Source organism: Balaenoptera borealis (assembly GCF_965194805.1).
Source record: "Balaenoptera borealis genome assembly, chromosome: 20".
NCBI lineage: Eukaryota > Metazoa > Chordata > Mammalia > Artiodactyla > Balaenopteridae > Balaenoptera > Balaenoptera borealis.
This window is the reverse complement of record NC_138879.1, coordinates 48,112,667-48,135,878: the sequence shown is the minus strand read 5'-3', so window position 1 is coordinate 48,135,878 and position 23,212 is coordinate 48,112,667. Positions and strand designations below refer to the sequence as shown.

Here is a 23,212-nt window from a genome sequence, read left to right as displayed (position 1 = left end):
CCAGTTATCTCTCACCTCTCCTAAGATAACAACAACAGTCTTTACAGTGGCCCTAAATCCCTCAGTGGTCTGTCCTCAGTTCCTCTCTGATTCCTTCCTACATCTCCCCCGTCACCCGCTCCACTCCAGCCCCACAGATCTCCTGCTCATCCTGAACCTTTTGAGCAGCTCCCACTCCTCTGCCCAGGACACTCTTCCCCGGGATGTCCCCGTAGTACCCACCCTTGCCTCCTTCTAGTCTCTGCTCCAAAAGTCACCTCCTCAGGGAGGCCTTCCTTGCTTTATTTCTCACCAGAGCTCTCACCACCCTCTGACATACCATGTATTTCACTGTTGATTTATTTCCCATCTCCACACACTGCTGGTTTGTAAGAAGCGAGATCCCATCCTAGGGACTTGCTCTTAACCACCGCGCTACAGGGCCGCAGGTGGCTGCTGCCACATGGACGCCCTGCGCTCACAGACAAGGGCCCACCCACGTGGACACCCATGCTGCCCCCAGCCCTGTGCCAGGGTGCCCCCAATTGCTTCCCCCATATCCTCAGGCGCTGACAGCCTCCAGCTGGAGCCGGTGCTCCCGGCAGCCTGCCCGCCCCCGTCTGGCGGGCGCCAGCTCCAGGCAGAAGGGCTGGCATGTAATTAGAAACTCCTCAAGCTCCCTAATTGCCAGTTCTTCTCCCAAACCGGGAGGCTGGTGCTATTCTGAGTCGCCTTTGTTGCCGGCTGCCTGAGGTCCGTAGAGAGGAACAAGCTGAGAGCAGATCCAGGCTGGCAAGGGGGTGGCCCTGGACAGGGCTGGTGAAGTCAGAGGGACGGCACGGTTCAGAAGGGCTGGCGAGTGGCCAGAGGCCAAACGTGGCACAGAGAGGGCTGCTGCTCCTCGGGGCCCAGCCTGTGGCCTCCTCCCGCCTTCCTCCAGCGCCCCTGCTCCCACCCACGCCCCAAACAGTGACATCAAAGCAGACAGGCCCATTCATTCTTTATTCAGGTGGCATAAAAATCACTACAAAAACTTTACAAAAGAGCCTTCGGGAGCTAATGCCCCCCGTCCCCTCAGCCACTGAGACACCAGGCAGAGGGGACAGAGGGGAGAGGAAAGAAGGGGAGTCCTGGCAGTGTTGGCACCTCCGAGGACCAGCGGGGAGACTGAGGCGACAGGGGGGGCTGGAGGCTGGTGGGCAGCTCAGGGCAGAGGCAGTCGCACAGGGTGCTCGACCTCCACCCACGTGTTTAACCCCACGACAGTGCTCGGCACCCCCGGGCCACCCCGTCTCCCCAGCCAGGGTGTCCACTTCTCCCTGTCCCTCCCTCTCTGGTAAACAGGCGTGGAGGCGACCCAGCCAACTTCGGGAATAACCTACCTACCTTCCTGACAAAAATGAACCCACAGCTGCCCTTCCGCCCAAGCCCCAGACAAGGACACCCTCTGAGCCCCTTTGGAAGAAATGATGCGGGATCAAGGCCCATGGTTCCCTGATGCCTGCCCTCCTCCCAGCGCCACCCCACCCCAAACTCCCCAGGAGGAGAGGAGAGAATGGCTCCCCTCCTCCCCTCTCCCAGACTGCCCCCCAGGCCCCCGCCCGCAATCCCGCAAAGCTGTTTGGAAAGAGTCACATGAGTTGAGAGGCTGGTCCAAGCAGGGACTCGGGATGCTGGCGGCCACAGCCCCTCACTTGGGGCTGCTAGGCTGGGGGTAATCCTCCTCCGAGGGGGGCACAAGTTTTAAGTCAGGGCCGAAGGGCTTGTCTCCGCGGGGGAAGACCTTCTGGTGCTGCAAAAAGTCCCTGTTGTCAGGGGAATCCTGCTGCTCCTTGGGCTCCGGCTGCGCGCCGGGATTGGGGTTCCTCACGCTGCCCACAAAGAGGGGCAGGCTCGTGCTGTCCTCGAGGATGAAGAAGAGGAAGGGGCGGTTCACGCTGAAGGAGGAGAGGGACATGCGGGACATGGCCGTGCTGGTTGTCGCGGCCGCCTCCACGCCGGCCTCTCTGAGCTCCAGTGTGGACTGGTGCTGCACGCTGGACACCACCAGGCTCTGGTCTGAGATCCCACGCAGGTCCGGGGCCTGGAACAGTTCCTGCAGGCCTGCCCAGGCCAGGAGATGGCTGGTCAGAGCTGCCTTCTGCCCCATACGCTGCATGGACCTGCCTGGGAGGGTGTCTGGCATCCCGGCCAGGGAACACCTTGAACCCACAGACTGCCGGTTAACTCCTATTTAACCTTCATGTATCAGCTTAAAGGTTCCTTCCTCCGGGAAGCCTTCCCTGAGCCCCTGCCCCGAAGTCCAGACAGATGCCTTTTCGATATTTCCCTGGGTGGACTAGAGAGAAGCCCTCTGTCTTATCACTTACGCTGAATTGTAAGTACCTGATTCCTCCTCTGCCGACCCCGTGAGACTGAGCTCTTTGTACCTGGTGGGCTCCTCGTGCCTCTTGCAGGAGAGCCAGCGAGGCTCACCTGCCACCCCTGGCTCTCCACCCAGGATTCTTTGCGATGCTCAGTCTTGGGCAGAGCAGGTCCTCATTCCGTTGCCCCACCCCCTGCCCAGGACAGAGAGTCCGAGGGTGCATATCAAACCCTCTCACCTCCCTAAGCCCCAGAAAAGGCCAGGACACAAGTCTAGCTCTGCCTCAGACCTGCCGGCTGGGGGCTTCCTCCTTACCCACCCCCTCAAGCCTGAGCCGGGAGCTGTCGCATGCCCAGCCTCCTTACCCAGCTGGCTGAGGATGGCCACCAGGTCCATTTGGTGTTTCAGATGCAGCTTAGGCAGCTGGACCTTGGTGGGCCTCTCCCGCAGCAAGGGCTGGTGCAGGATGCCCCAGCTCAGGTTAGCCAGCACCTGGGACACGTTCCACTCAAAATGGGTGGGCATGATGACCACAAAGCTCATGTTGTTCTTAAAGGGGAAACGAGCCACCTGCAGGCAAGGCAAGGAGACAGCATGAGGACCAGGAAGCACCCAGGCCGAGGGGGGGACCGGGCCAGCATCGCTCATGAGACAGTCCACCCTTCACAGGTGTATGTGGGGTCTCCCTGTGCCTCCACTTCCTCACCTGTGGAGTAACCTACCTGCACACACTGCAGGCTGACATGTGACGGAAAGAGATGAGCTTTTAAAGCTTCTGGCCGAGTGTCTGCACATAGGTGGCACTCACTCAGTAACTGGTAGTTTTCTCTCTCCTCCTCTGCTACCAGCTAGCCCGTGACTCAGGGTGAGGAACCCCCTGTGTCCGCCTCTCACTTCCATGCGTACAATGGACCAGGTTGTCCTAGCGGAGGAGCCGCTGCCAAGGGCGGTACCCTATCCACTCCTCTCTCCTCCAACAGTGACTGTGCCGGGCTGTGTATTTATACTGTGATTTGGGGTAAGATCTCATGTGAACAGAGTTTCCGCAGCTAAAGAAGTGTGAAAATCACTGGGCTCCATGGGCCCTGGTGGATGTGACTCCTCGGGCTCCAGGCAGAGCACCCAGGGGGCAGGACCCCTGCGGCGGGAGGGGAGTGCCAGTGTCTGGCTACCCGGGCCAGCCCTCAGAGGGCGGGCGAGACAAGAGGAAGACCAAGGAGGGCCAAGGATGGAGACGGAAGGGTGAAGGAGGTGTGGGCAGGACACAGCCTGGCGGGAAGGAGAAGCAGGATAGAACTGGTGGGGAGGTGAACGAGATGGACCACGTGTCAGGGGGAACCGGAGAGAAGCTGGGACACTGCTCCAAGGGCCTGCCTCACCCACAGCCCCTCTCAGAAGCGGCCTTGTGAAACTAACCAACACTGCAGTCTCAGCCACAGCCGACTGGCCCAGGGATCAGCTGCTTAGGCCGAGGGGACCATGTTTAGGCTGGAAGCAAGGGAGGCTGCACCTGAGATAGCTTGACATAGCACTCTCTCTAATCAGAATGTTCCATCAGGATGCTGACAAATCCATCCCAATCAGATCCTCCCTTCCAAGGAGCACCGTGTGAGAGCTCAGGTCGCATCTCCCAGGCTTCAGGGTGCTGAGGCCCTGTGCTGCCCCACGACCCATGGGTCCTTGTAATAAACTCCCATAACCAAAGATCACCTGGGACTCAACTCAGTATCCCTTCCTCAAAGAAGGCTCCCTGACCACTCTAGCTAAAATACCTTTCCCCCCACTATCTGAAATTATCCTGTTGATTTATGTTTGTTCGTGCACTGTGTGTCTTCCCTCCCCAGAACAGGGATCTGGTTTCCTTGTGCTCCACTAAACCCGCAGTGCCTGGAGCCTCAGTTTCCCCGGATGGGGGCACAGCGAGACCTTTCAGAGCCACCTGCCCCAGCGACGTGACTGCAAGGAAGGTGGGGCACACCCCTGACCCCTGTGCCTGTTCCACAGGTGCCCACTCCCTTCTCCACCTCCCAGCACCCAAGCCCAGGCTGGGGAGTCAAGGGTGACCTGGATCTCAGGCTGCTCCAGCAGAAACCAGCGCAGCGGGTACGTGTGGGCTTGCATCATGTCCACCGGCACCGTGAACTGCTCGTCCAGGTGGAAAGTGTCTCTCTGCGTGAGATCCGGATCGAACTTCCTCCTCCAGAAGCCTGAATCCAGCAGAGGGCAAGGGCCATATAGACTGGGACCAAGGTAGATTCTACCCCACCAGTCTCTTCCCCATCCCACCCAGAACCCATTTAAGGGATGAAAGGTGGAGGCTGAGGTGCCAGGGGGTGCTGTGCCAGGTGATACCCAGGTAATCTGAGGTCTGTTCCCTGGAGCGATTGCAGAACCTGGGCTTGCGTTCTCCCCTGCCCTGCCATGTTCCCAGGAACCTCCCCTAGGTCTTTTAAGACTCGGTTTCCTCCTAGGGAACTCTCTCCACAACAGCCCCATCCAGTTCCTGGGCCTCCGCCCTGCCACACCATTACCTGTCTCCTACCCTCCCGGCCCAGGCCTGGGGAGGAAGAGGGACCCTCAGAAAAAAGCGTGCCTACGGGGCAGGGGTAGGGTCTGCGGGCAGGGACCCGAGAAGGGGAGGAGCGCACCCTGGAAGTGGATGGCATTGAGGAGAAGCAACACTGTGTCATCTGGCAGATCTGAGAGGAAATCCTCAATCTTCCCCTCTGTGGCCTCCTTCACCCATTGGTTGATGTTTGCCAGGTCATCCCTCTTCCTTCCCGTCAGGCTCACGGGCTTTGCACCAAAGAGCTGTTCTGATTGTTCCACGAAGTCCTCTTTGATGGGAAATCCTACACAGAAGGGCCCACAGGCTGTTGCCCGGACTTGGGCCCCACAACCACCTGTGCTCCAACTGGCTGCCTGAGCCCACACCCATCTCCCTCACCCCTGTCCACTCCAGGGCACAGCCTAGGGAGTGTCTGCCACCAGCACCTACCTTTCTGCAGGTACATTCTGGCAGCCAATCGGAAAGCCCCAGGGCCCAAGTCCTGGCAGAGGCGGCTGAGCAGGTGGGGGAGGCAGGGCCCTGAGTCCACATGCAGCACCTGCTGCAGCCTCTGCAGCGTTTGGTTCTGAGCACCTGGAGGGGACACAGCAGCTGTGGTCCTTCCCGCCCCCACTGCCCTCTCCCAACCCTCTTGAATACCTACAGTGAACGTGCCCACGAGACCGCACTTTCTCCTCCCATATCCTGAACTGGTCTGAGGGACAGGACTCCCAAGTTTACTTTCATCTCTGCTGCTGCCAATCTGGGCAACCTCATCCTATTGCCTTCCCTCTCTGGGGAAGGTCCCACAGTGAGACCCTCCAGTCCAACGGAGACATTGTACCTATCATATTCTTGCACAAAAATCACCAGAAGCACATCCTGGGCCCAATCCCTGGGATTCTCATTCACAGAGACTGGAGTCTGCATTTTTACCAAACATCCAAGTGACCCTGATGGAGGAAGCACCTGCTCGTAAACTCTGGGGTAGGTAGAGTTCCTACTGGCCTCCCAGCTCTGCTGGTCTGGACAGGTGCTCCCACAGTACCTAGTGCCAGGTGAGACAGTGCCAGGGCCACACTCAGAGGCGACAGGATCAGGTTGGGCCTGGTGGAGCTTTGGGCCACCAGGGAGAAGAGGTCTGTGGTGAAGGCCATCATGGCCTGGGCCAGCCTGCGGGTCTGCTCCGGGTTTGGGAACCCCTTGCAGTCTCCTGGGGCCTTCTTTGGGGCAGTCTGGCCACTAGGCTCCTGCAGGGACAGATTAGGGGTCAGTGGGGTCAAGGGGTCAGCTCCAGGTTCTGTGTTGAAGATCTCCTTCAAAGCCCCTGTGCTGGGGACAGCAGGGCCTTGTCCCAGTCCAGACATGCGCAATGGCATTCAGGGGACTAGGTCCCTTCCTCTGGTCCCTCCCACCCTCTCCCGTCAGGCCTCAGCCTCACTGCCACCCTCCCCCCATTTCCTTGCCCCTGCTGATGGCCCTCCTCCCTCAGGCCCCGCCCACTCTTCCCCAGCCCCACCTGGTTGTACCTGGTTGCCCAACTTGAGGAGGGAAAGTAGGGGTAGCTTCTGCTGGGTCTGCCCGCTCATCAGCTGAAGAAAGGAGGAAGCAGATGGAGAGCAACCCTTCCCACAGGTCTCCCCACCCTGCACCAGCCACAGGCGAGGCCCCCTGGGGCCTTCCTCCCTGCCGTGCCTCTCTCTCCCCAGTACCTGCAGGTCCAAGGGCTCCATGGTGCTCACAGGAGAGAACTGTTGAGAAAGGGACGAGGAGAGGCGAGGGAACCCCTAAAGCCAAGACCTCCCTCGACCCTGCCCCCCTCCTCTTTCCCCGAGACCCCTGGCCTCTCCCGCAGCCGCCTCCCCGCCCCACCCAGACCGCGGCCCAGGCTCACCGCTGAGCAGGGGCTTCGCAGGCAGGACAAGCTGAGCACCAGGAGCCCCCAGAGCAGCGCCATGTTCCTGTGCGGGATGGGAAGCCTCCGTTCCTTCCTGGCGCCCACACCCGCCCCGCCATGGAATCCCACCCTCACGCTCACGGGCAGCCAAAGTCCTGAGCCATCACCAAGAAGGGGACAGCAACAGCGGCAGCACACACGCCCAAAGCACAGCACTCTGAGCGGTGAATTGCTTGAACTCCTCCCTGAATTGCTTTTTCCCCTTTGTGTTTTCTGGTTGTTCACTTTTCATGCACTGAAAATGTTCTTGTTCATAGGGGGAAAATATTACCCAAACAAAAAAAAAGTCCCCATTCTTCAAGACCTGGTGTTGTGAGTCAGACCTGGGTTTGAATCCAGGCTGTGCCTCTTGGCAGAGGACGTAGGACATCTCCCTTAACCCCTCTGGGCTTTGCCTCATCTCGTAAAATGGTGGCGAAAGTCCCTACCTGTACCCGTGTGTATTGCAGGGACCAACCTAAGTCAGTCTTCGTGAGCCCTGACAACACGGCCTGGCACTCAGCAATGGCTGTTGTCAGTCTAGCCCAAGGGCCCTCTTCTGGGAGGCCTGCCCTGAAGCCTCCTCCGTACTGGGGCTCCCACCCCGGAGCTCCTATCCAACCGGCTGTCCATCGGCCCACCTTTTCTGGCTGGTCTGCTCTCGCCCACAAGGGTGGACAGGACTGTGGTCTCAACAGGGGTGGTGGGCTGGGCCAGAGACTGGCCTTGTTGACCCAACAGCAGAGCCCAATGAATGACTCTGGCCAGAGCCACCTTTGGACTTACGGAAAACACAGGACCTGGCCCCCTCTCTGCCCCAGGCTGGCTCCGGGAAGCCAGGCTGGCGGGTGGGGATGGGCAGGTCTTGGTCCGGCCTCGGAGCAGGTCTCACACACACCCACCCTGCCCCCATCTCAAGCATCCTTCTATCACCCCTGGCCCCATCCCCATCCCACACGAGGACCCTTGGCCAGGGCCCTGATCTCCAACCTGGGCTTTTGAATCTTCCTGCCAAGAAAACGCTTCCAGTCTTTCACTTCCCAGAGGGACTCCCCCCAGAACCTTCACCGTGGCTCCTCATCACCCCAGGAGGCGGGGAAGGGACAGGCCTCCTGCATAAACTCAGCCCAGACCCCCTCGGCAAGGTGGGCAGCTCCAGGCCAAGCCACCCATCTTACCTCGGCAGGCTCCTCGCTGCTGCACACGATGTCCCTCTGGCCCCACTTGGGTGCTCCCCACGCTCTGCCCGGGTTCCAGCCAGCCCAGCTGAGCCCTCCCCTCCCACCAGGACCTTTGCTCTCAGCCAACCCCTGTTCCAATTGCTTTCTCTTCTGGTAAATATTGACCTGCACATCCGGTTAAACATTGATATTGGGACCAAAAACCCCTTTCCCACCAAGGCATCTAATACTGGGACAGCTACCTGGAACCCCCGTAGATGTGGGTCCCACTTGAGCCTAGAGAAAGGAGGTTCAGGAGACGGTCGATGAGGCTGTCCTCAGCCGGAGGGCAGATCCAGGAAGGACAGGGGCCTTCCAGTGACCCCGTGAAGTGAGAGGTTATCCCTGTTTTAGTCAGGCTCAGAGAAGCTGTGTGACCTGCCCAAGGACACAGAGCTGGGCTCAGAGTTACATCCAGGTTCCTACTTCCAATGTCCTTTCCTCACCCCCATAACTGCCTCCCCCTCCCAAGAGGAGGGAAGTGGAAGCTGCAAGAGACGACGCAGGGAACCCAGGATAGGATGCCCATCCTCAACCCTCACGTGCCCAGGCTCCTGGCTGGATGCCTCCAGCCTGGATCCAGAAGGAGGGGTGGGGAGAGAAAAGATGCGGAGGGACACAGCCTCTCCCAGCACCCTACTTCATCGGGACAATACCTCCTTACACTCCTCAAGGGTGAGCGTTCTGGAAACTGGCCTGGGGCTGCACGAACCAGAAGCCCTGTACCCTGTACCGCCGGAAGAACAGAGATCAGGCTGCCTCCCCACCTCCTCACCCTCTCCTCACTGTCCCGGAAGCTGCAGGGTTTCAACTTTTCCCCACCCTAGCACCGTCGTCAAGAAAAGCCTCACTCAGGCACCTCCCTGGTGGTCCAGGGGTTGGGGCTCCGTGCTTCCACTGCACGGCCGAAAAAAAAGAGAAGCCTCACTCGGTTCCATGGCTCTTCCAAAGAATTTATTGATCATATTTACAACTATTGCAAATAGTGAGAAGGCAGCAGAGGCCCAGCCTCAGACCTCATCTCTGCTCCAGAATGTGAGGACCCGGGGATGCCTAGGTCTCCCTGTCCCCTGGAGGAGGGAGACCTGAGATGCAGAGATGATCCTTCTTGCCCCTTCTTTCAGGGTCTTGGACCCACTCCCCCAGGGGCTCTGGACCCAGGGGCTGTCTCATCAGCTCAAGGCACAAACACTGTGGTGACGGGTGGGCAGGCAAGGCATGGGGTCGCTCCTGGCAGGCACCACCGGGCCCAGTCCATCTTCTCTCCTTCAGTCCTGCCCTCTTTCTTCCCCTACTGGTCCCACACTGGGTGGGGCCTGGCTGGGAGGACACTTCAACCCCCACCCAAGGCCCCTAACTCCTGGACCATGGCCAGCCCTTCGAGGCTGAAGTCCAAGCACCATCAGTGTCCTGGACTGGGGCGGCGGCCCGGTCCTTGCAGGACAGGGGCAGAGAGAGCCCAGCAAGGGGTGCTGTGGCTGGAGGCTGGCTAGGCAGGGAGAGTCTCCCTTCCCCTTCCCAGAGCCTCCTGTCCCCATGTGGATGCAGAGGGTGGAGCTGGGGAGAAGAGAGGGCAGCGATGCTTTCCCCAGGCTCTCCCTCTTGCTTCCTGCTGGCTTGGTGGGGCAGCATCGCCCCGAGCCATGAACGAGATCCCTTCTGGCAGCCTCAGTGGCTCTGGGGGTTCAAGAGCCCAGACCTCCACGCCACCTCAGCTGGCAGGCCATGTGGGAACCCAGGGCGTGGGGCCTGAGGCTTGCCAGGAGGGATGTTGCTGGGGAAACAAAGGTGAGGGATGGACTCCCAGAGGACGTGTGCCCACCTCCGCCTGGCCAGCTCTTGCCTCGGACTATGCCAGGAGGCGGATGACCCCGTTGTCTGAGCCCAGCAGGAGGTGGCGTTTGGTGGGCAGCAAGGCCAGGCTGGTGAGCGTGCCACGGAAGTTCTCGGAGCTGAGCTTGGTGGTGGCCTGGGAAGGCGGCTCAAGCAGGGAGCAGACGCCGATCTTGTTGGCCACGGTGCCGGTTACGACCTCGCTGCCGTACAAGTCGAAGGTGTGGATAGGGTCGGATGTTGACTTGTAGTGATGTGTGGGCTTCTGCTCCAGCTCCTTCCAGACAGTCAAGGAGTGGTCAGAGGAAGAGCTGACCAGGACACTGCCCTCCACCGCCTGCCCGGGGAGAGCAGAGCCTCAGCAGGGACCAGGGTCTTCCTGTTTCCTCCCACAGTATCTCCCAGGAAGACAGGGCATCCTGAGCCGGGGACAGGCTGCCACCCTCCCACGTTATATTAACGTTAGTTAAAAGGAATATTAAGTGTCATCAACCTAGTCATCATTATAATTTGGGCACTTACTACGTCAAGCATTGTATTAGGTATATTAAACGTCTTACCATGGTTAATCTTCGTAACAACTCTATGAGGAAGCTGTTGTCATTGTTCCCATTTTACAGAGGAAAACACTAAGGCTCAGGAAAGTTAAGTAATCATACAAGGTCACAGAACCAATAAGTGGCAGAGCCAGGATTAACACCCAGGCTGACCCCAGAGACCTCCTGATGCTTTCTTGGAAAGTCAGAATTTAGAGGCATCCAGAACCCAGGATCCCCTGGGGGGCCCTGGAGGGAACCAGGGGCTGCCTGCCCCCAGCAGTGGCAGTGCATGTCCCCTGGCTGCCACTTAGGATGGGGAGGGAGTCCCAGTTGCCTGGAAAAACCCTCCCACAAAGAGCCCTGTTCCTCCCCTCCTGCACCTCCCTGAGCAGTTCCCTGAGGTCTGTGATTGAAAATGGGCTGGGGGTGGAGGTGGGGGCAGGATTCCCATGCCCGATCCGCCCCTGCCCGCACCGGGACAGCCCAGCTAGGGGCATGGACTCTGCTCAGTGGTCTGGGGGCAGTAAACAGCCTCCCAGCTGAGCTTTATTTAACCTGACTGGGTCACGGACAGGGCCCGACCCCTGATCCTCCAAGCAAGACAAATATGGACAAGGGTTACTCATTAGAACATCACCAGGAAGCAGCAGGGTCAGCTCGGCCCCCCGTTCCACCCAGAGGCCAGCCTCCTGCCGAGGCCCCCGTGGTGCAGCTGGCTCCTGACCCTCCCTGCCCATCAGTCCTCGGGCAGGTATAAGGGGGGTCAGCTGGAGCCTGTCCTGGGTGGGCTCTAAGCAGAGGTGAGGGCTGGAGCAGTCAGCCAGGAGGGGAGGGGGACCAGGTCTGTCACCTTGATCTGCAGGATGTCCCCTTCATGGGCAGGCCAGCCACGCAGAACCAGGCCCGTACGGGTGTCCAGGAGCACCATGAAGCCCGAGGAGAAGCCGGCCACCACACTCCGGCCGCTGGGGCTGACAGCCAGGGAGCGGACGAGTCCAGGGTTCAGCCCGCTGCTCAGGCGGAACTCATGCTGCGGGCAGAGGAAGACAAGCTGAGGCGCCACCGCCTGCTCCCACCCGCATCTCCCCGAGGTCCAGCTCATCCCCCAACCCACACAGCTGGAAGGCCTGAGCCTCGTCCCCCATCCAGGGGGGGCTCCCCAAATCCCGGGCCAGAGTCCCCCCCCACCCCAGGGTTTGCTGCTGCGTGTGATCCGTCACCAAAGAGAAACTCTGCCCTGGCCTCCTCTCTTCAGGGGTCTCTCCTCCCTGCCAGGCACCCAGGCCAGGGCTCAGGGAACAGGCTGCCCCTGACCTGCAGGCCAGGCTTCCGGCAGTCTACAAAGCGCAGGGTCGAGTCAGAGCTGGCCATGGTGATGCTGGTGTGGGGGGCGGGCATGACAGCCACAGCGGTCAGGGGCACCCGGCTGTCCGACGGCTCCACCATGCGAAGGGTCTTCCCTGGGCAGGAAAGGCACGGTGGATCTGGGTCCCAGCCACTGATGGAAGAGCCCCGACTCCTCGTATCCCCCCAACCCACCCCGTACCTGCCTCCCACATCCCAGGAAACCTCAGTAAATGCTGCTAAAGATGTTTCTTGACCCTCCCACCTTCCTACTTCCATGGCCAAGCCAGGCCGCTCTCTTCACACAGCACCCCCGCCGAAAGCTACCTCCCCACCACCTACCTCAATGCTACTCTACCTCCTCATCCCCTGCTTTTTAACCTTATTTCTGCCTACGACGACAAAAAATAAGTGAGCAACTGTTTACCAACCAGGTACTACGTGCTCCACGTTAAGCCAAACCCCTATGCGTTATCTTCTAAAGCAGCTGTTCTGATTCCCATTTTGCAGATAGGAAAACTGATACTTCCAGCAGCAGAGTGACTTGCTCAAGGTCACTCGGCAAGTAAGTTGGCAGAGCCGATTCAAACTTGGGTATGACGGATTCCGAGTCTTAGACGCCCCTCTCTGTGGCCTCACTGGGTCACCCTCAACCACGTACCATTACACCCCAACCCACCATCCTTGGTGGAGTACCAGACAGCAGCAACAGAACAGGCCTCACCTGGGCCCGCTCACCTGTGAAGGGGTCCCAGACGTGCACAGCCCCGTCACAGCTCACCACACACTGCGGGGCCTCAAGCTGGCCCACAAAGAAGACACTCTTGCGGTGCTGGGCATAGACAAGGCGTGAGGCTGTCTCACTGGTGCCGTCCCCAGAGTTGTAGAGGGGCCAGAGGCGCACGGTGCGGTCCTTGCTGCCACTCAGGAAGAAGTCCTCGCTGCTCAGGGGCACCACACACTTGACAGCCCCTGAGTGGCCGGGGAAGCTCTGCAGGCGGATCTGGTGGAAGTGAAAGTGGGCGTCCTGCTGGTTCACGCCGATCTCGTACTGCCAGTACGCCAGCCAGTTCCCACTCAGCCCGTGCGCGCTCCGCGGCAGCTCCCGCTTCAGCGCGTTGTCCTCGCTCTGCCTGCCGAGGTCCCCGCCACCCACCCCGGAGATGGGGCCCAGCGGGCCAGGGCTCTCAGGCTGGGAGTCATCAGGGATCTGGATGCGGTTGCCGACCAGGACGCTCCCAAAGGTCCCCGAGTGGCCGTCATCCTGGGGGCAGCCCCCACCCTGGGGGTCCCACTCAGGGCCGGTGCTGGGTGCGGTGGGCTCCACGCTGGCAGGGCTGCGATTGCTTGGGCTGATGCTCTCCAGATACAGTCCCGCCAGCTCCCCCACCAGCTCGTGGTTGGGGATGATTTTCCGGATGATGTCACCTGGATGGGAGTGGGAGAGGTCCTGAGATTAGGGGAGATGGCAAGCGACTGCCACCAACCACCCACCCAAGGGCTTGGGAACCACAGAAGGCAGGGTAGGTACTGTCTGTGCAACTCTAAGCAAGTAACTCTTCATCTCTGAGCCTGTTTCCTCCCCAGGAAAACGTGGATTCACTCCTTCAGTATGGACACGTGAGCATCTTACACATGTGCTGCGTGCCATGCTGGACATCAGAAACAGAACGGTGAACAAGACAGGTCATGCTCTCCCTCCCACAGCCTAGATTTCAGTGGTGGGATGACAACATATCTGACCAGGGCTGTTCGTCCTATTCAGGGCAATGGCACACGTAGACGCTTGGCACAGGGCCCAGCCTATACGGGAAGCTACGTGAACAGTGGGCTGCTCATTCCTCTCAGACAGCTGCTAAGACGTCAGCCCGGCAGCCTGACTCCCCTGCCCGCCCCAGGGACAGGCCAGGCTGCTCCCGTGCCTCCTTGCCGGCCAAAGCTCAACCCCTGTTTAGACGTCACTGGGACTCAGGGGCCTAAGGCCAAATCCCTTTGCTCTGACCCAGAGAACTGTGCTGAACACCCACTCCTGACTCTAGGGGCTGGGGGAGCATGGGGCCCTCCCAGGGGAAGAGCTGTAGCCACAGAGGCTGGGAGGGGACGTGATGGGCCAGTACCCAACAGGCAGGAGAAGGGCACGTAGATTGTATACGCCATCTCCAAGGTGAACACTTTCTGCAGCTCATCCAGCAGGGTGGGGTCCACAGGCCGCAGCTGCCCATCGGAGAAGGCCACCTTTGGCAGCTGGCCCTCACTGCGGCCCACGGACTCCAGCTTCAGATCCTGTGGGCAGGAAGCCCGGGGAGTCAGCGGAGGCCACGGCCCCTGGCCAGCCCACCCCAGCCAGGTAGGTCTGCCCACCTGGTGCTGAAGCTCATGCAGCTGAGAGAAGATTTGAAAGAAGGTGGCCACGGGCTCGCTCAGGTGCTGCTGGACCATCTCCTGTCCGATGCGCAGGCAGATGAGGGCGATGAGGCTAATGGTTTTCATACACAGGACAGTCCGGGCCTGGGCTCCACTTGGGAACCTGGAAATAGAGCTTATAAGCTCCAGCCCCCACTGACTCTGCAGGGCTTCCCCAGATCTATCCAAAGCTGTAAACGAAAGAAGCTATAAGACCAACTGGTCCAGACCAGATGAGGAAACGAAGGCACAGGACAGGTGTGGCTTGCTCAGGGTCACCCAGCTGGGATGAGAACCAGGACTCCTGACGCCCCGCACCCCAGGTCACCCCCTCAGCTGGGCTGCTCCCCTGTGGGGTGGTGCAGGGCCCTACCCCGTGACGAGGGAAGTGAGGAAGCTGAGCACGGGCAGCAAGACCTCGTGGCTGATACGGGGCAGGATGTCCATGAGGGTGGTGTCTGAGAGGTACACGATGATCTTCTGGGTCAGAGTCACCGCTGCCAGCAGCCCCGCCTCCTTGCGGCTGTTCAGTCGACTGGGGCCTGAGGTACTACCCGGGGCCACCTAGGGCCACAGAGCAGATGAGGGCCAGGTTGCCTCACAGACCGCCGGGAACCCAAAGAGGTCCTGGGTCGGCCCTCAGGCTCCTCGGCCGCCCAGACCCCGGCTACCAAACGGTGACTGACCAGGTAGCTGATGTAGGGCAGGTACTGGTAGGTGAGGACAGGCTCCCCGTACAGGTGGGCGACGTGGAGGAGGCAGCTGAGCACGGGTCCCGATACTATATCGCCCAATATTGGTCTCTTCTGGTAGATGTTGCCCACACTCAGCGGAGGGCTCTCGCCACTGCTCACGGTGAACTGCTGCCGGGTGGGCCCTGCCAAGGAAGGGTCAGCAGCCTTGAGCAGCTAGTGGAAGGCAGGAGGGAGTGGGCCTTCAGGGACTGCGGTGGCCACTCCTGCTCACTCTAGCTTGGGGTCTCCCCGTGCCTCACCCAAGGAAGGAAGGAGCTTACAGACTGGGACCCAGGACCGGGCCAGGAGGTGGTCCGACGTGAAAGTGGGAAGGATCCGCTACAGGGGGCCGAAGATGGGCAAAGGGCTGGAGGAAGCCCCATCCCCGGCCTTACCAACATAACACGACGTCAGCAGGCGGAGCAGGTTCCGGGCCACGTGGCGAGAGGCCACGGTGGGGCCGAGCTTGGCGGACAGCCAGCGGACCATCTTGCAGGCCGTATCTGCAGGGCGGGAGCAGGCCCTGAGCTCATCAGATAACGGCGGCTCACTACTCCCCCACCCCACCCCACGGACCCCGCCTAGCCGACGCGGAGGCCAACTCTGCCCAGGAGCCCAGCCAGCGCCTGGCCACCCCACGCCACCACCCTCCCTTTAGCAGCGGCAGAGCTGGCCTGTGGGAGTCTGGCTTTGGGGCTGCTCCAGGCACCTCTACTCAGGCATACCCTGCAGGAAGGTGACCCTTTCAGTGAATCTCCTCCAGCTCCGAAATCAGGCCCTGGCTACCACCCTCTCTGGCCTCTTCCCCTTCCGCTTCTCTTCACTCTCTCAGTCTAACCACACTGGCCTTTCACAGATTCTTTAATGGAACCGTGACGGCCTCAGAGCCTCGCACATGCTGTTCCCTCTGCCTGGAATGCTCTTCCCACCGCAAAGCCTGCCATTTTCGCCCAGCCACCTCCTCCTCATTGAACCTCAGCAGGCCCTACTTTCAAGGAAGCCTTCTCTGACCCCTGAAAATGAGATCTAAGCCCATGTTATATTCTCTCGTGGTAGCCAGCCACGTTGTTTGTAGCACTAACAGAACTCGTGCTTACGGAAGACTGCCTACAGCACGGACGTGAGCTCCAGGAGGGCAGGCCCATGGCTCTGCTGCGTGTGGATCTGCTCGACCCACTGCTTGGCACAGGGCAGGGGCTCCGCACACGGTGACTCTCAGACCGACATCTCCAGGCCTGAGCACTCACCGAGAAGGATCTCCTGCTCCTTGCCCTCCGACCGCTCGGTCAGCGGCTCCTCTTCTTCCTCCCCGTCGGCCCCGCCGTCACCGGCCACAACCGTGTCCATGGACAGCACCGTGTTGGACAGCGTGAGCTCAGACGCCTCGGGGACCTCATCTTGCTCCCCCTCCCCCTCCTCCAACACCACACAGCCTTCCTCCTCCTCCTCTTCCTCCTCGGAGCCCTCGCTTTGCTTCAAGTCCTGGCTGCTGTCACCTGACCTGAGGCTGCTCTTGTCCGCCGGGGCGCCCCCCTCGTCTGCCACGCGCTCCTCGCCCAGGGAGGCCTCGCTGGGGCTGCTCTTGTCACTCAGCCGGCCCAGGCTCACAGCCTCAGCCTCCTGGGGCTGAGGGGACTCGGCCACGTAGAGCCTGGCCTGGAAGTCCTCCGTCTCAGGGAGGTCGGCCTGGTCGTGGAAGCTGACGCCAGACGTGTAGTCCAGGAGGCCCAGGCCCGAGGAGGCAGCAGGCTGCCCATCCATCTGGATCTCCTCCCCAAAGGCACAGGAGCTAGGCCTGGCCCCCGGGAGCCCACTTTCCTCATCCTCTGCAGCCCCCGCCAGGCCCTTGCTTTCCTCCTGGGAGGCCTCCACACCCGCCAGCACCTGCAGGACGTGGGGCAGCAGGTGGACGAGAAAGGCCTGCAGGCCCAGCCGCACCATTAGCTGGGCCACAAAGCAGTCGGTGTACAGGTAGAAGCGCCCATGGAGCCGGCAGGGGCTCTCGTAGGCACCAATGAGAGGCTTCAGTAGGTACTTGTTAGCATTTTTGGGGCCCAGTGCCTTGGCGACAGGTTCAAATAGGTACCAGGCCGTATACACGGCTGTGTGCTCCTCAGACATGAGTGACAGCACAAAAGGCAGCAAGATCTCCAGGCCCTCGGGGGTGATGTCACCCAAAACTGCACCCAGTTGCTGCCACAGAGCAAAGACCAGCTCCCGCCCCTGGGCCTCGTCCTCCACGCGCCTTGCCTGGTACAAGAGGATGAACTTGTGCAGCGCGGGGAAGTACGGAGGGAAGGGAACCACGGAGCTGAAGGGGCTGAGGAGCTGGGCCGGGCCGGGCGGGGGCAATCCCTGGGAGACGGGCCTGTACTCAAACAGCGGGTCCAGCTTGCCCCTCCCTACAACCACGGGGCCTTGACGGCCACTGAGCTGCAGGAGCGTGTCCAGCACGGGCTGCAGAGACACAGGGACCTCCTTGGGATGGCGTGTGCAGAGCCCCCGAACAGCCTCGAAGCGTACCCACAAAGGCGCATCAGGCTGCAGTGTCCGGACCCTGGTGGCAAACACCATCTCAGCCAACAGGACACCCAGCGCCTGCATGTCCCGATGGAAGAGGTCCCGCAGCTGCACGGCTCGCTGGACCTGGGGCTGCTGAGGCACCTCCAAGCGGCCCCCCAGGCCTTTGGTCAAGAAGTTGCCCAGTTTCTCCAACTCTTCCAGAGCCTGCAGAGGACTGAAGCCCTCCGGAAGAAGAATCTTGCCCTCCTCACCTTCCCCGGGGTCTACCCCAGCAGCTTTGTTCCGGCGGCCTGGTCGAGAGGCTGAGGCCCCTGAGAAAGGCAGGAGGCCTGGAGGGGCTTGACTAGAAGAGGAGGAGGAGGAGGAGGAGGAGGAGGAAGAGGGGCCCAGCTGGTCACCTGCCTTCCCAGTGAGGGAGATGGAATCCAGAGCTTCTGTGGCCTGCTCCAAGTCATCTTCCCCCACCACGGGCCTGTCCCTGGTCCAGGCAGCCTCATGGGGAGTGGCCTCCAAAACCGGCCTGCCCGTTCCGTTCGTAAGCTGTGCTGGGAAGTCCTCCCGGCCCATGCTCTCCTGGATGGTCTGGAACAACAGCCTGGGGATGAGTGGAGGTTCAGGGGCAAGGGCAGGGGCCCCGGCCAGGCGCCGGGGGTGCGGCTGATCGAAGAGCTGCACCACGCCGTAGCTGGTCAGGTGCGTGTGGGCGTCCACCAGGTGCAGACACACATTCTTCTCCTTCACGGCCTCCTTGCCCTGGAGTTTGTAGCCGAAGGTGAGGTCAATCCAGTGGTGTAGGTCCTGGGACACCTCTCGGCTCTCCAGCAGCGCCCGGTGGGCAGCCACGAACTCCTGGCTGGAGCTGCACCAGGCCGGCACGTCCAGGTCGGGCATGTCAGGGTGGATGGAGCAGAAGATGGAGGGATCGGTGTAGAACTCGGGGATGCACTCATCAGGTGTCCAGCTCTGCATACGCTCCATGCTTGCGGGATACTCATGGGGCTCCCACTGCGCCCGCACGTGTCCACAGAGCACCGACCGGGGTGTGCGCCGAGCCTTGTACACATAGTATGTGATGTCAGAAAGCACGTCAGAGATGTGGTGAGGAACGTGCGGTGGCTCCCCGCCCCCCGCGCCACCTGCCACAAACGCCTGCCGCGTCATCTCATACGTGAAGTCCAGCTGTTTATCCCCCTTGTTGAGGCGGAACTTGGACTTGCGCAGGTCTCGGAAGCGCCCCCGGGGCGTGGTGAAGTCCACCACCCAGGGCAGCACTGGGTGGTAGTTGGGGTCCCCCTGCCGCCGACCTGCCAACCGATTCAGCTGCATGAGGTAGTGGAAGTTGCTGATGCGGCCATGGACCCAGTCTAGCACGAGGTCCCTAAGTTCCTCCTGGCAGGTGGGACACCCAGGTCCCCCTCCTCCCTCCTCTCCAGGCTCAATGCCTGCCCCATTTCTTGCTACAGAGATCTCCTCCTTCTCATCCTCTTTGAGCTTCTCGTAAGCACTCAGGTCCAGCCGTAGCTCACTGCAAAGCTTCTCATCCACAGCGATGTGGTGCAAAGATAGGGCCCCACAGGCCAGTCCCTGGCGGTGACAGGCATCCATGGCCCTCAGCACACGGAAGAGAATGAAGAGCACCTTGGCTTGGCTGTTGGTCAGCTTGGCAGGGCTGAAGGTGACCACATCATGCAGGGAGAACTGCACATAGGGGTGCACCACATACAACATCTCTGGTGACTCCAACAGAGCCTCAGCTCTCAGAAGACTGGGAGAGGCAGGGTTGCCCCGAGGAGGACAGGGGCTATCTCTGGCATGTGATGGGCACTGGGTAGCTTCGCCCACTGGCAGGAAGGGGCAACCATAGACCCTCTGCAGAGCTTGTCGTACTGAGTCCAGGGCAGGGACACCTGCAGGGGCAGGGCTATGACTGTAGGGCTGCCCATAAGTGTGATACGCGTGGCGCCACAGGTTGCGATAATTCTGGGCAGCCACATCCTGCATGAAGCGAGTGAGGGTCTCCGGGCTGCCGGACCCCTCCTCAAAAGGCAGGGAGCCCAGCGGGTAAGAGAGCCTCTGTTTCCGCAGCCCGTGGACCTCCACACGCGTCCAACCGGGGGGCAGCCTCTGCACGGAGCGTTGCAGGAGAGTTCTGACTTCCGCTTCGCCCAGGCCTTCAGCGCGGGGACACGGTCCCGGGGGCAGCCGGCGCTCGCGGAGGCTGGCCAGCCAGCGCGCAGGCACTAGGGCCACCACGTGGGTGCCCCCCGGGGCTGGAGCCAGCTGCCGGGCATCGATGTTCAGGTCTCTCTCCACGCTCCGGAGCAGCTCCTCCATGTCGGGGCTCGGGGGCGGCGACCAGCCCTCGGCCTCGGTGGTAAGAGCGACTTCCCGCCCCCTGCTCCCCTGGGCCATCCCCTCCTGGCCGCCTGGGGGCGGCGCGGGGCTGAGCCCGGCCACGGCCCTCCTCGCCACAGCTTCCGGGGTGCCAAGCCGGGTGGGTGGGGATGGGCGAGGGACAGGGGCTGGGACGGAGGAGGCGGGGGTGGGCCGAAGACAGAGGGGGCGCTGGGGCGCACTTACCCCTCAGCAAGGTCCTGCACTCCGGGAGCGGCAGGGAGGGGGATGCGGGACGCCAGCGCTGGGCTCCACTGTGACGGGTCAGCTGACGCTGCTCACGTGATCGCCCCGGCACGGAAACAACCGCACGTGGCTCGACTGGTCCGGGGAACCCCGCCTCCCGCCCGCGCCACCGCCCGGCCGGCCTCGGCGCCCTCCCTCCCAGCGCTCTGCTGGGCCCGGTGGCGGATTCGCTTCTTCGGGGTGAAAGGAGCAGGGGAGGGGGATACTGAGCGACCCACGGGATTTCCCCTCCCCTCCCTACTTCCTCCTTCATGTGCTGGGTCGCGGACCTAGGGAGGCTTTCCCTAGAGATGGCACACTTTAAGTAGCTGATCATCCCTGCCACCACCCCACCTCCCTCTGGTTTTACAGAGAAGAAACCCGGAGCCGAGATGGGACTTTTGACATAAGTCCCTTCACCGCCTCCATGCTGCCTACCAAAAAAAAGAGCTTTTAGTTTTCCAAAATATTTCATCAGTAACATTCCATTTGGCCCTCACAACACTCAGTGAGGTAGGAGGGACGGTTACTATTTATATTTTACAGGTGAAAACCAAGAGCCTCCAAAGAGGCTTGTCCAAGGGGCAGAATGGAGACTTAGAAGGTGGTGCACAGATCCTTTTCCCTGGAGTCCTCCCCACTGACAGACCTCTTAACGCCTTTTTTTTTTTTTTTTTTTTTTTTAATTCTGGGCAGTCTTGGGGAGAGAAGAGGCCCAGGCTCAAAGGCCTGGTGTTCGTGGGAGGAAATGTTTCCCCAGGACTTCCTGTTGAAGATCTGCCTCTGCTTTGTTACAGAGCCTGCCTGCTGTGGTCAGAGCCTTGCAGATGCCACGGTGGCTGGGGGGAGGGTGCAGCACGGACAGGGAGCGGAAACCAGTGAGCTGGCACCAAAACTACAGGACTCCTTCAAGGGGTCTCGGTTCTGACTCATTTGCAGGATAGATAGGCCGATGTCTGCGGCGAACCCACTGTCTGTTTTTTGAGTCCCACTCCTAGAAGGAGAGTTTGCCTCATGTAGGAGTCTGGCGTGGAGATGTGGGAGCTCCATAAAGGCACTTAAGAAAAAAATAAAGTCCTGATTAGAGAGGAGACAGGAATGGCTCAGCCATGATCTAGTTCCATCTATCTTTCTTGAAGGGGCAGCTGGAGCCCCTGATGTGCTTGGTCACATGACCTTGGGCAGTAATAACTTACAGCCACCGTTTTTTTTTTAAATTTATTTACTTTTCATTTTTGGTTGCATTGGGTTTTCCTTGCTGCACATGCGCTTTTTTCTAGTTGCGGCGAGTGGGGGCTACTCTTCGTTGCGGTGTGTGGGCTTCTCATTGCTGTGGCTTCTCTTGTTACGGAGCACGGGGCTCTAGGCGCATGGGCTTCAGTAGTTGTGACACACAGGCTCTAGAGCACAGGCTCAGTAGTTGTGGCGCACAGGCTCAGTAGTTGTGGCGCACGGGCTTAGTTGCTCCGCAGCACATGGGATCTTCCCGGACCAGGAATCAAACCCGTGTCCCCTGCATTGGCAGGCAGATTCCCAACCACTGAGCCACCAGGGAAGTCCCACAACCACCACTTATGAGCGCTGATTAGGAGCCAGGCATCGTGCTAAGCACTTTGCATACTTTGTTTAGCTCTCACCACAACCCCTTTTACGAAGATAGCTTTAGATCCCTTTTAGAATGAGGAAGCTGACTACCTTAGGTAACTTGCTTAGGTCACATAGCTAAGAAGTGGTAGACCAGGATTCAAACCCAGGCCTATCTCATTCTAAAACCAATGTTCTTCGTACTCCTTGGCCATGCAGTATTTGTTTTGTTTTTAAAATTTTATTGCAGTACAGTTGATTTACAATGTTGTTTTAGTTTCAGGTGTACAGCAAAGTGGTTCAGTTATACACATACATATATTCATTCTCTTTCAGATTCTTTTCCATATAGGTAATTACAGAATACTGAGTAGAGTTCCATGTGCTATACAGTAGGTCTTTGTTGATTATCTATTTTATATATATAATATATATATATAATCCCAAGCTCCTAATTTATCCCTCCCCTCCCTGACATTTCCCCTTTGGTAACCATCATGCACTATTGTTTTTTCACCAGGGAAATTAGGTGTTCCTTGACAATCTTGTATCCCCAACATTGGTCTGAGTACCTGAGACCAAAGGATGGTCTGGAGGTAGTGCCTGCTTCTTCTTTTTTTTTTTTTAATACTTATTTATTTATTTGGCTGTGCCGGGTCTTAGTTGCAGCATGTAGGATCTTCGTTTTGGCATGTGGAATTTTTTTTTTTTTTTTTTTTTTTTTTAGTTGTGGCATGCAGGATCTTTAGTTGTGGCATGCAGGATCTTTAGTTGCGGCATGCGGGATCTTTTAGTTGCGGCATGCGGATGTAGTTCCCTGAGCAGGGGTCGAACCTGGGCTCCCTGAATTGGGAGCACGGAGTCTTAACCACTGGACCACCAGGGAAGTTCCTTTGTGCGTGCTTCTTAGTACCAATAAAATTTTGGTCTGCGTGATCTTTGCTCTTCTCTCAGTTTACCTAGACTGAACAGGAGTTACTTTTTCTTTCTGCAAGTTTGTGCGTGCCCTGCCCTCTAGTGGTTTTGACTTGCAATGCAGCAATGACCTTGAGTGTAACTAACCTTATCTCTTACAGTTCTTTCCATCCCTTAAACAGGGATGTTCTTGCAATACTGGGCACTGGTGCCCTAAGATTTCTGGGGTACTGACACCTTCCCCAATCTGAGCCCTAAAACCATGGTTTTTCAAACTTTATTTGTACTTCTGATTGAGACGCTGGAATCTGAATTTTTTTTTTTTTTTGGAATCTGAATTTTTAACAAGCACTAGATAATTCTGATGCAGGCAATCTGCAGTCCACATCTTGAGATATAATGTTCTGTAACAGCTCTATTCCCAAGTGCTCCCTGAATCCCAACCCAAGCACACTTGGGCTTTAGGGAATCGGGTACCAAATTAGTCACTCTCCTTCGCCAAACTCAGTATTGTGTTTCTGGGAAGTCATGGCTTGGAGGGTCAGGGAGGGAAGCTGCAGCAGCCCCAGTAGTCAGCGCATGCTGAGTGAGGTTAGCTCTTGCTGATCTGGCAAGGAGAAAAGTGAAGGAAGGTAGTGTTTAGTGCACCAACCGTAGGCCAGGTACTGTG

At 59.3% G+C, this 23,212-nt stretch overlaps 2 protein-coding genes across 8 annotated transcripts; both read right to left on the bottom strand.

The window, feature by feature from the left end:
- Positions 1-962: 962 nt before the first annotated feature.
- Positions 963-8,115, bottom strand: SERPINF2 (serpin family F member 2). Of its 4 annotated transcripts, none has more exons than XM_082370700.1 (10): positions 8,007-8,115; positions 6,787-6,853; positions 6,605-6,643; positions 6,422-6,484; positions 5,941-6,142; positions 5,343-5,486; positions 4,993-5,196; positions 4,409-4,551; positions 2,710-2,914; positions 963-2,082 (listed from the first exon to the last, which is right to left on the bottom strand). In XM_082370700.1, exons 2-10 carry the CDS (start codon positions 6,847-6,849, stop codon positions 1,670-1,672), a joined length of 1,476 nt encoding a protein of 491 aa, XP_082226826.1. In that variant the 5' UTR covers positions 6,850-6,853; positions 8,007-8,115; the 3' UTR covers positions 963-1,669. The 4 variants fall into 4 exon arrangements, with proteins under 4 accessions (XP_082226826.1, XP_082226827.1, XP_082226829.1 ...); XM_082370701.1 differs by lacking the exon at positions 8,007-8,115 and adding an exon at positions 7,470-7,993; XM_082370703.1 differs by lacking the exon at positions 8,007-8,115 and adding an exon at positions 7,307-7,458.
- Positions 8,116-8,980: 865 nt separating this feature from the next.
- On the bottom strand, positions 8,981-20,142 carry WDR81 (WD repeat domain 81). Of its 4 annotated transcripts, none has more exons than XM_082370515.1 (10): positions 16,149-20,133; positions 15,297-15,404; positions 14,854-15,044; positions 14,541-14,731; positions 14,126-14,291; positions 13,882-14,047; positions 12,503-13,192; positions 11,735-11,880; positions 11,271-11,450; positions 8,981-10,218 (listed from the first exon to the last, which is right to left on the bottom strand). In XM_082370515.1, the coding sequence occupies exons 1-10, from the start codon at positions 19,834-19,836 to the stop codon at positions 9,898-9,900; spliced, it is 5,847 nt and encodes a 1,948-aa protein (XP_082226641.1). In that variant the 5' UTR covers positions 19,837-20,133; the 3' UTR covers positions 8,981-9,897. The 4 variants fall into 4 exon arrangements, 3 of the variants coding, with proteins under 3 accessions (XP_082226641.1, XP_082226642.1, XP_082226640.1); XM_082370516.1 differs by lacking the exon at positions 16,149-20,133 and adding an exon at positions 15,999-16,131; XM_082370514.1 differs by having other exon boundaries at positions 13,882-14,291; positions 16,149-20,135.
- Between the last annotated feature and the right edge of the window lie 3,070 nt (positions 20,143-23,212).